This window comes from Dreissena polymorpha, chromosome 10, assembly GCF_020536995.1.
Source record: "Dreissena polymorpha isolate Duluth1 chromosome 10, UMN_Dpol_1.0, whole genome shotgun sequence".
Lineage (NCBI taxonomy): Eukaryota > Metazoa > Mollusca > Bivalvia > Myida > Dreissenidae > Dreissena > Dreissena polymorpha.
In genome coordinates, this window is record NC_068364.1 from 33,105,424 (window position 1) to 33,117,718 (window position 12,295).

At 38.4% G+C, this 12,295-nt stretch overlaps 1 protein-coding gene and 1 long non-coding RNA gene across 2 annotated transcripts in view; both read right to left on the bottom strand.

Annotated features, from left to right (window-relative positions):
- Positions 1 to 12,295, bottom strand: part of LOC127847188 (uncharacterized) — a 210,548-nt gene that overhangs the window by 106,133 nt on the left and 92,120 nt on the right. The window contains exons 25-28 of the mRNA XM_052378911.1: positions 9,650 to 9,725; positions 8,300 to 8,349; positions 5,720 to 5,865; positions 5,366 to 5,479 (exon numbers count right to left, since the gene is read on the bottom strand). Coding sequence (XP_052234871.1) covers positions 5,366 to 5,479; positions 5,720 to 5,865; positions 8,300 to 8,349; positions 9,650 to 9,725 — 386 coding nt within the window. The remainder of the gene's footprint in view (positions 1 to 5,365; positions 5,480 to 5,719; positions 5,866 to 8,299; positions 8,350 to 9,649; positions 9,726 to 12,295) is intronic.
- On the bottom strand, positions 6,322 to 6,984 carry LOC127847225 (uncharacterized). Its single transcript, XR_008033867.1, has 2 exons — positions 6,721 to 6,984; positions 6,322 to 6,558 (listed from the first exon to the last, which is right to left on the bottom strand). It is a non-coding gene; the product is annotated as an uncharacterized LOC127847225 (long non-coding RNA).

Consider the following 12,295-nt stretch of genomic DNA (forward strand, 5'->3'; position numbering starts at 1 on the left):
ACAGAATACACATAGAATAAAAATATGGGCTCAAACTGTACAACTGCAAGTAAGAAAATGGAATAAAAAATAAAATGACTATTTTAGGGCAAACAGGGCTGGCTCCAAATTGATCAATACTGGGAAAAATGGGATTTAAATGACAACTCCAGATCAAACTTGGCTCACATTGACAAAAGCATGGCAAACTGGGAAAATAGTTGACCGCTGTAGAGCAAACAGAACTCAAAATTAAACAGGTAGAGAAAACTGGGCTAAAATATCGACCATTACAGAGTAAACTGTGCTAAAACTTAACCATGCTGAACGAACTGTGATCAAAAGTAACCAGAAAGAGCAAACGTTGCTAAAAATTGATTAGGCAGAGCGATTTTAACTTAAAATTGCCAATCAATGCAAACTAGGCAAACATTGACAAGGCAGAGCAAACAGGGCTCAAAATTGACCATTGTTGGAAAACTGGACCCAGGCAGAGTTGATGAGTTTTGACATGTTAAAGCAAACTGGCCTGAAATTTGACCATCGCAAGGTGAATTTGGCTCAAATTTGACCATTGTAAAGCAAAGGCTGCTAGCAATTTACCAATGCAGACTGGATAATACCGATTTTGATCATCTTATTTTAATTTTATCATTTACAAGAAAGAACATGTTACAAGCAAGTACATCGAGACCAGTTCAACATTAATACAGACTGGTTAATACTTCTATTCCTAACATTTCAGTTGCTTTGACATTTAAAGTGGCCTTTGCTTACTGTTATTAAATGCTCTTATTTTCTTAAGTGTTTTGCCCTTGTACATCTTGATTCACTGACTAAACTTATTCCCTCCTTATAAAACTATTCTTCCATGATAATAAGCTGTTTGAACAACAAATAATTTTAATGCAAAGTGAAATCATTTTGTTGAAAATGACTTTTAAATCCTTTTAGGGAATATGGGCAATAACTGTTAGATTTAGCTTCTTTCTGAGAAAACTGGCCTTCACACTTTCCCACTCAGAAGCAAAGTGAAAATGGCTTTTGCAACTCTCAGCCTGTTCAGGGTTTTATGCTGTTTGCTGCTCATCAGTATCTAAGGGCTGCAAATGAAGCATTTAAAATTTGAATATAGTAAGAAAAGTCTTTAATTAAATACAACTTTCTTGTTGACTACAAATGCGTCAAAATACATATCTAAGGGGAAAAGGTTAATCAATGTGCATGAAGTGTCATCCCAGAGTCACCTGTGCAGTTCGCACAGGCAAGCACAAGCAAATCCTGCCTTTATAAGATTTTTGTTTAGAAGATACTTCTTGAAATGAAAAATTTAAACAGAGTGTTACTCATAAGCCTGTGCAGATAAAATAGCCTAAACTGGGATGACCTTTACGCCCATGCATTAAGCCAAATCGACCCAGTGCGAGGCTGTATAGGGAATTAGCCTAAACTGGGATGACCTTTACGCCCTTGCATTAAGCCAAATCGACCCAGAACGAGGCTGTATAGGGAATTAACCTAAACTGGGACGACATTTACGCCCATGCATTAAGCCAAATCGACCCAGAACTGGGACAACCTTTACGCCCATGCATTAAGCCAAATCAACCCAGAACGAGGCTGTATAGGGAATTAGCCTAAACTGGGATGACCTTTACGCCCTTGCATTAAGCCAAATCGACCCAGAACGAGGCTGTATAGGGAATTAGCCTAAACTGGGATGACCTTTACGCCCATGCATTAAGCCAAATCGATCCAGAATGAGGCTGTATAGGGAATTAGCCTAAACTGGGATGACCTTTACGCCCATGCATTAAGCCAAATCGACCCAGAACGAGGCTGTATAGGGAATTAGCCTAAACTGGGACGACCTTTACACCAATGCATTAAGCCAAATCTACCCAGAACGAGGCTGTATAGGGAATTAGCCTAAACTGGGATGACCTTTACGCCCATGCATTAAGCCAAATCGACCCAGAATGAGGCTGTATAGGGATTTAGCCTAAACTGGGATGACCTTTACGCCCATGCATTAAGCCAAATCGACCCAGAACGAGGCTGTATAGGGAATTAGCCTAAACTGGGATGACCTTAACGCCCATGCATTAAGCCAAATCGACCCAGAACGAGGCTGTATAGGGAATTAGCCTAAACTGGGATGACCTTTACGCCCATGCATTTAGCCAAATCGACCCAGAACAAGGCTGTATAGGGAATTAGCCTAATCTGGGATGACCTTTACGCCCATGCATTAAGCCAAATCGACCCAGAACGAGGCTGTATAGGGAATTAGCCTAAACTGGGATGACCTTTACGCCCTTGCATTAAGCCAAATCTACCCAGAACGAGGCTGTATAGGGAATAAGCCTAAACTGGGATGACCTTTACGCCCATGCATTAAGCCAAATCGACCCAGAACGAGGCTGTATAGGGAATTAGCCTAAACTGGGATGACCTTTATGCCCATGCATTAAGCCAAATCGACCCAGAATGAGGCTGTATAGGGAATTAGCCTAAACTGGGATGACCTTTACGCCCATGCATTAAGCTTAATCGACGCAGAACGAGGCTGTATAGGGAATAAGCCTAAACTGGGATGACCTTTACGCCCATGCATTAAGCCAAATAGACCCAGAATGAGGCTGTATAGGGAATGAACTAACTAATCTAAACGTTGGAACATTTATATTATCTTATAGAATTATAAATAAAACTGCATACAAACATAATGCTCTGAAAAACAACCAATAATGACAATTCCCATTACAACTTCAACAATAATTATTTTTACACTGAAGACCTTTTATTGCAATAAATTGGAAAGCCAATCTAAGACCTATTACTTTAACAAATAAGAAAGCAAAACATAAACCTTTTATTTCAACACATTTAAAAACCAAATAAAACCCTCTTATTTCAACACATTTTAAAACAAGACCAAGACCTCTTATTTCAACACATTTGAAAACAAATAAAACCTTTTATTTCAACACATTTGAAAACCCAACAAAAAGCTCTTTTAAACACAATGAGAAGCCACACCTTCATATGGAAATTAAAGGACTCAAATTGGGAACGAAACTTATACTATCCATTGTAAATGTGACCCAAAAATCCCTTGCTTCTATTAGCTTCTTCATAAAAAACATATTCATGCTCTATCTGTAACATACTCTTTTAATAGTCCAATTTAATAACTTCACAATTTCTTATATATTCATCATATATTTGTATTCCATTCCAGATTCATTGCCTTTGAACAGCTCTTTGAAAATCACAGAGTTTTAAACAACAAGCACATGTATACCAGCACAAGTAAAGACAAAAGTGGACAATAAACTAACATTTCTGCTAGATGACACATCATATATGTCTTGTTCTGTAAAAACTGGGCTTAATTCATGTGCGTAAAGTGTCGTCCCAGTTTAGCCTGTGCAGTCCGCACAGGCTTATCAGGGCAACACTTTCCGACTAAACTTGATTTTCAGTAAGGAGGGACTTCCTTGAAACTAAAAATACCATATAAGCAGAAAGTGTCATCCCTGATAAGCCTGTGCGGACTGCACAGGCTAATCTGGGACGACACTTTACGCACATGAATTAAGCCCAGTTTTCTCAGAACAAGACACATATGATCTGCCAATTCATCAGCTTAAAACTCTCTATACAAGATGCATTTCAGATGTCAATGCCACAATAGACTTATTGATTGTTCTCCTCTATTATACCATAGAGTAGTGACAAGTGACCGGGGTCATCTTATGGAATTGTTGTCTTAATTGGTGTTAACCTAATTGACTGTCAGCTTCATAAATAATATAATAGCACAAATGTAGAATATGAAAATTCCGGGTTTATTCCCCACTGGAGGATCATGTTATATGAGAAATATTTTAAGCATTACAATTTACATCAATGGTTTGTAAACAAATTATTTGAATAAACATGTATGGGGTAAGATATTGGTTGAAGTTGAAAACTCCATAATTTTATAGATTTGTCATACAAAATGATCCATTCTAATAACCCTACCATAGACAGAATAAACATTAGTAGAACTTTGACAGATTTTATGTATGGAGATAGCATGGTGAAATAAAAATGTAAATGTCTCTAGATGCATACCATGGATACGGATTTCCCCGTGACATGTTTGGACACAGACAGTTGTACATATGAGCCGGGATTTGTGAAAACTGAACTTAACGGGTGTCCGCCATTGAAAAATGTTGTGGTGGACGGACAAATGCTTTGCTGAATGCCAAATCTTTTTTTATGATTCTAAATTTATTAAGAGTAGATACCATGCGTATTTCAGCTATATTTTAACAAAACCGCAGCCTCTCAAGATCCTTTCACGGGAAGAACCAATACTTTGAGTATAATAATCGTGAAAATGCGTCTGAGATGGGGATCAAACCTGGAACCTCCCTCTAGTAAGGCTGACACCATATCCAGAACACCAGTTCAACCCTTCAATAAAATTACATTTTTGCCTCATTTTGGAAAATTGGCGCTTAATGCGTGTGCCTAAAGTGTCATCCCAGATTAGCCTGTGCAGTTTGCAGGGAAGACACTTTCCTGATTTTTTAATGTTTTTCTTCTTTTAAAGGAAGTCTTTTCTTAGCAAAAATCCAGTAACAATGGAAAGTGTAATCTGCGCAGGCTAATCAGGGACAACAATAACATTTACACTACCCAATCATTACTGTGATACCTGTTATCCAAACAAATTGTGCGGTCTCTTTTAAAACTTCTTGGCCTTAGTAACAACCCTCACCCACATAAGCAGTCCATTAGCCACGTCCTTCCTTATCAACTTTGTCAAGCACCTCTCATGAAAAATGGGGCTTAATGCTTGTGCACAAAGTGTCATCACAAATTAGCACGTGCAGTTTGCAGGAAAGACTCTTGCCTGTTTTTTTTTCTTTTAAAGGAAGTGTTTTTTTAGCAAAAATCCAGGTACAAAGGAAAGTGTCATCCTCGCAGGCTAGTCAGGAATGACTATTACAGTTACACTATCCAACCATTACCGTGATACCTGTAATATTGACCAAATAATATGGTCTCTAGTTAAACTTCTTGGCCTTAAAAACACCCCTCACCCAATTGAGCAGTGGATCAGCCAAGTTCTTCTTTATCAACTTTATCGTAACCCTCTCAAGGAAAAAATGGGCTTAATGCTTGTGCACAGTGTCCCAGATATGCCCAAGCAGACGACAAAGACTTATCAGAGAGGCCACTTTCTGCTTTAATGGTATTTCTTGTTTAAAAGAAGTCTCTTCTTAGAGAAAATCCATTTTAGGCGGAAAGTGTCGTACCCAATACTCACATGCATTAAACCCCATTTTCCTACAGCGAGACTCGACTACCATTACTGTAATACCTGCGATCTTGACCAAATCGTATGGCCTCTTCTTTGAACTCTTGGATTTATTCACGCCCCTAGCCCAACTAAGAAGTCTATCGGCCAAGTCCTTCCTGATCAACTTCGTTGTACCTGTGTATAATGTTTAAGAGTTTTTTATGTCTGTGTATTAAGGGTTTAACTCAACCCATCATATATAAATATAGATCCAGCAAAGTTAAGAACTAATTATAATTATATTTTTCTTATTGAAAGGGAGGAAATCAGCTGAAATGAGAATCGTACCCCTGATTATTGTGGTATTTTTCAAACTGTATATGCATTTGTTTGCAATCTTGAAATAAACGTGTGGAAAACAACACTTTGTCGTACCCCCGTCGATGTAGATCACGAATCTTCTGTGGATTGTGGTTTTCTCAGTGGCGTGTTTCAGACGCTGGATTACGTCCTCCTCTAGACGTTGCCAACGGCGATTATAAATATCCAGTGAGTATGACTTCAGTTTGGTTAGGTCAAGCCTTAAAGAGACAACAGAGAGTATTGTTGCTTATTGTTAAAATTGGTTCTGTGTGTATGTATTTCAAAGTTTACGAGGTCCTTCCATGCCTGAGGCTGCATAAGGTGAGGACCTTGAGTGTGTCCAGTCAACCTACTAGACTCACGAAAGTCCGAAAATATGTTGAAGTAAAGCTGCGATTTCAAGCAATTAAGCTGTTACTGATCAATTTTTAACTTTGGTGTGGTCTTGTATAGAGGGGGGAAAGCCGGAAGTCACCGACCTGAAATTCACATTCTTGCAGGAATTGGGATTGAACCTGGTCACGTAGGACTCAGAAAAGAAGTCAGATTTTGTCACCATGTGCACAAGTCAAAACTTAGTGTAATTAATAAAGAAAGGGAACTATATCTAAAACAAGGGACAAAATTGTCACAAAACCAGGTTTTCATTGTGAAAAAAAAATCTGATAAAGGGAGAAAACTCAAACTGAACTTTTGAAATGACCAAAAAAAATTAACCCCCTTTGTAAGTTTTTTTTTTTTTTTTAAATCTATTTTTAGTCGTGGCGACCTTGACATTGGAGATATTGACGTGAATCTTTCGTGGGACACACCGTCCCATGATGGTGAACAAATGTGCCAAATGATTTTAAAATCTCACAATGAATGACATAGTTATGGCCAGGACAAGCTCATTTATGGCCATTTTTGACCTTTGAACTCAAAGTGTGACCTTGACCTTGGAGATATCGACGTAATTATTTCGCGCGACACACCGTCCAATGATGGTGAACAAATGTGCCAAATGATTTTAAAATCTGACGATGAACGACATAGTTATGGCTCGGACAAGCTCATTTATGGCCATTTTTGACCTTTGAACTCAAAGTGTGACCTTGACCTTGGAGATATCGACGTAATTATTTCGCGCGACACACCGTCCAATGATGGTGAACAAATGTGCCAAATGATTTTAAAATCTGACAATGAACGAAATAGTTATGGCCCGGACAAGCTTATTCCGCCAGCCCGCCAGCCCGCCAGCCAGCCAGCCAGCCCGCCAGCCAGCCAGCCCGCCAGCCCGCCCGCATTCGCCAATCTAATAACCAGTTTTTTCCTTCGGAAAACCTGGTTAACTATGTTCACATGGAGTTGTGGCTCTTGTGTACTGCACATCCCCTTTATGATATCTACATGATTCTAGCCTATACCTTTTTAGCTTTCAAGGCCTTGGGCAGACAAACTTTAAGTATATTAGCTGACAAAAGGCAATAACTATTAAAAAACAAGAGCACTGCAAAGCGGATGCCAATGCTGGGCTGCGGTGCAGTTTTGAATAAATAAAAGCTAGTCAGAAGAATTATTATTTTAATTTTTTTATATTAGAGGTCACAGTGACCTTGACCTTTGACCTAGTGACCCACAAATAGGTGTGGCATGTAGAACTCATCAAGGTGCAGCAACATATGTAGTTTCAAAGTTGTAGGTGGAAGCACTTTGATTTTAGAGCCAATGTTAAGGTTTAAGCACAGTGCGGACGGCAGACAGCAGACGAGCTGGCTATGACAATTCCATGGGTTGTCTCTGAAAACAGGCTTGCTAAGAAAAGAAAGCTAATTTCTAATACATTGCACTTCCGGCAAATGGGAACATATATCCTCCTATGAAGTTTCAAGTTGATACTGCTTTTAGATTTTCAAATAAGTGAAGGGCAATTACTCTTAAATTATGGGGGCAAGAGTTATGACGGTTGTGCACTTAAAAACAAAAAATAAACAGAAGGCAATAACTCTGAAATAATGGAAGCAAGAGTTATGGCTATTGTGCACTGCTCAGTCCTTCAATGAGATTTATCTACCTATGACTTTTAAAGCTGATACCTCATTTAGTTTTCTAAATGAGCTTCTGACAAAAGTTAAGTACACAAATTACAAAGGGCAGTAACTCTAACAATATGAGGGCAACAGATATGGTTCTTGTGCGCTGCATTTCCCTCTCCATTATATCAATTTACCAGTGAAGTTTGAAGTAACCTCAAACAGTTTGCAAGATATGCCCTGTAAATGAAATACGACATTCCGCCTTAAAGACGGCCAAACTGAAACCGGTATTACCCAGTATATCAAAGACAAAAAAGTGCCAGAGCGGGTACAAGATGGCATCCTCCATGCCGAGACAGGTATTTTTCACCGTTTTTATACCCTTGATTACTTGTATAAATAGTTTAAATGGCGCTCATTTCCAGCGAAGTCAGCAAACAAATGATAATCGTTTATTTCTTATTAATATTTGCTCTTTATCTCAACTTTACTCACTGCAAATTTTCTTATCCAGAGCCGTAATTTTGTGAGGCAAAAAAAATAATTGCAGTGAGAAAAAAACCTGCTTCGGCATGGGCGTCCCCATCTTTTTTATCACATGATTACCCCCTCTGAGTGAAACCCCTTCACTTACCAGGTTTCACGCCTGTTCTCAAAGGTCACTGGGAGTTCACGGATGTCCTTCTGTAAATAAAATATTAAGTTAAGCCTTTACCACTTAGACACGTATTTTCATGCATTTTTAGTCACTTAGAAAGTTATATTTAATTTAAGATCTTTCTTACTGGCTTCAAGTTGTTCAGGCTTCATCTCAAAACCTTAGATACTGATGAGCAGCAAGCAGACTGTTCTGGTTTTATGCTGGTTGCAAAAGCCATTTAGGAAAAGGGTTAAGATTGAAATGAAAAAAATAATTGTAAACTGACCCTGATAGACCACTATTTTAAACCTTTGCCATTAAAGAAACTTGTTCACGGTATGGTAAAATTAAGTTTTTCAAAATAATTGATATGGATGAAAAAAGAATGTATGTGTTATGCTTTAAACAAGCCTAATAACACTCCCGACAAGGAATTTTATTTTAAATATTGTTTCTTTAATGGAAAATCATCATTCCAAAATCAGTAAAATAATAATGCATTTGCAACTCTTTTCATTGATAATTTGGAAAATACGTTGAGTATTAAGATAGTGTTAATGTTCCGCAAATAAGTATAAAGCGTGCATGGCGCAGTGGTAGCAAATTAGCATTAGCTTCAAGAGGCCCCTTGTTTCAAACCTGAGGAAGGTTTAACATTTTATTCAACTGTTTTATTGCTATTTCTATTATAATTAAATAAGATTATTCAAAACACTAAATATTTGTTTGACATATTCAATGACATTTTTCAAACATCTGTGAACAAGTCCCTTTTAGCCACTGGTATTTTCAGATCACTCAGGACTTTAATTTTGAACCTGCACTTGTGTCAATTGATTAGACTGTGTCACTATTAGCAATTATCAAATGCATTTATCTTACTGTAAATAAGTGTAACCAGTATAAGTGGTGGTGAATAATAGTTACACAGACAAAGATGATTTTCCCACTAAATTTCAGAATGTCAAAATGATTTGACATACAATTTCTTTGGACAAAAAGGTCTTGATGGATAGAAAAATAATATTAACGAATAGAATAAAAACATACATAAATTACTAGATGTGATCACTGAAGGTGAAATTAAGGGAAGGCCATAAAGAAACAAAAAAATGACCTAATTGTGTGCCTTAAAAAAAAAAAGGTCAATTAGCCATGTTATTGGAAAACTGGGCTTAATGCATATGCGTAAAGTGTCAACCCAGATTTTCTTATGCAGACTGCATAGGCTTATCTGGGACGACAGTTTACGCACATGCATAAAGCCTTGTTTTCCTAGAGTTTCATATTTTGTATGTTCAACATATCTCTTGCACTAGAATTGTATACCTGCAAACTACTTACCTTGTAAGTGTAGCTGCCAAGATCTAGAAGGTCCTTTAACAATCGTAAAGGGAGATAATTGACCACTGACACAGAGCTGGAAAATATCAAAGGGAGGTAATTGGTCACTGACAAAGAGCTGGAAAATGTCAATGGAAGATAAATGGTCACTGACACACAGATGGAAAATGTCAAAGGGAGATAATTAAAATCTGAGACAGAACTGGAAAATGTCAATTTGAGATAATTGGTCACTGGCACAGGGCTGGAAAAAAGTCAAAGAGAGATAATTGGTCACTGAAAAAAGCTTGACAATGACAGAGGGAGATAAAAAAAAATGGCTACTAAAACAGAGCTGGATATTGTAAAAGGGAGATAACTGGCCACAGCCACAGAGCTGGAAAATGTCAAAGAGAGATAATTGGTCACTGACACAGAGAATAGAAATATCAAGGGGAGAAAACTCATGCTAAATGTATAATAATTACATATATCTAATGGAGAAAATCAGTTTAGCCGAACACATGAAGGGGCATAACTGGCCGCTGACACAGAGCTGAAATATGTCAAAGGGAAAAAAATCGTAAATGGAGTTCATTTTCATATTTGTAAGGGAGACAATCTATGAATTTGAACTCATCAAAGTACATAACTGGTCACTGACAAAGACATGGACAATATCAAAGGGAAAACATTCAAGTTAAATGGTTCACAGTTTGGCAAATTGACTCTTTTCTTTGGAAAATTCATATAATTCAAACATGTTTGCTTCATATTCAAATAAGTAAAGTAAACTCCTGACTAAGAAAAAAAAATATATAAAAGATATGTCAATTTATAAAAAAATCATAATTAGAACAACAAAAAGAGAGAACAAAAGTAAATCAGCAGCCAGGAACTCAAAAAAGGATGCCATGATACTGACAGCAAATACCAAGCAACATTTCCTTTGTCGTCCAACTGTAATGAATTGTGAAGTCTGCACAGGCTAATCAGGGAAGACACTTTCCATCTTAACTGGATGTTGGCTAAGAAGAGACTTTCATTAAACAATAAATAACCCATAAAAGCGGCAAATGTTTTACCTGATTAGCCTTGGGGGACTTCCGAGGCTAATCTGGGACTACACTTTACACATACATGCATTAAGCCCAGTGGGGGACTGCCGAGGCTAATCTGGGTCTACACTTTACACATACATGCATTAAGCCCAGTGAGGCTAATCAGGGACTACACTTTACACATACATGCATTAAGCCCAGTTGGGGACTACCGAGGCTAATCTGGGACTACACTTTACACATACATGCATTAAGCCCAGTTTTGGGGGACTTCCGAGGCTAATCTGGGACTACACTTTACACATACATGCATTAAGCCCAGTTGGGGACTACCGAGGCTAATCTGGGACTACACTTTACACATACATGCATTAAGCCCATTGGGGGACTGCCGAGGCTAATCAGGGACTACACTTTACACATACATGCATTAAGCCCAGTTTTGGGGGACTACCGAGGCTAATCTGGGACTACACTTTACACATACATGCATTAAGCCCAGTTTTGCCTTGGGGGACTGCCGAGGCTAATCAGGGACTACACTTTACACATACATGCATTAAGCCCAGTGGGGGACTACCGAGGCTAATCTGGGACTACACTTTACACATACATGCATTAAGCCCAGTTTTGGGGGACTGCCGAGGCTAATCAGGGACTACACTTTACACATACATGCATTAAGCCCAGTTTTGCCTTGGAGGACTGCCGAGGCTAATCTGGGACTACACTTTACACATACATGCATTAAGCCCATTGGGGGACTACCGAGGCTAATCTGGAACTACACTTTACACATACATGCATTAAGCCCAGTTTTGCCTTGGGGGACTGCTGAGGCTAATCTGGGACTACACTTTACACATACATGCATTAAGCCCAGTTTTGCCTTGGGGGACTGCCGAGGCTAATCTGGGACTACACTTTACACATACATGCATTAAGCCCAGTGGGGGACTACCGAGGCTAATCTGGAACTACACTTTACACATACATGCATTAAGCCCAGTTGGGGACTACCGAGGCTAATCTGGGACTTCACTTGGGGGACTGCCGAGGCTAATCAGGGACTACACTTTACACATACATGCATTAAGCCCAGTTTTGGGGGACTGCCGAGGCTAATCTGGGACTACACTTTACACATACATGCATTAAGCCCAGTTTTGGGGGACTGCCGAGGCTAATCTGGGACTACACTTTACACATACATGCATTAAGCCCAGTTTTGCCAGAGTGAGTCTAAAATATTTGACAAACAATGAAAACAGATGAGCATATATCATAAGGAAACATACTGAAGGCTATTGACGTTTTTGTCTGACTTCGAGTATCAACATCATGTTATCTTTGAGGACTTTATTTACATATTACACACTCAGGTCTCTCAGATTGTACTCGTAAAAGTACTAAAGTACTTGTAAATGTTTTGAAGACAAATACCCCACTCCAACTTTACAGCCATCAGATTCAATAACAATTGTGTGCAAAACATTTTTGCACTCTTGAACTATTCAAAAATAAAATATTGTCTACATAAAAGTCTGTATTTCTGAAATGTTTTGTCTCTTGCGATGTGTTTCTTGCTGTTTTGGGAATGAATTAA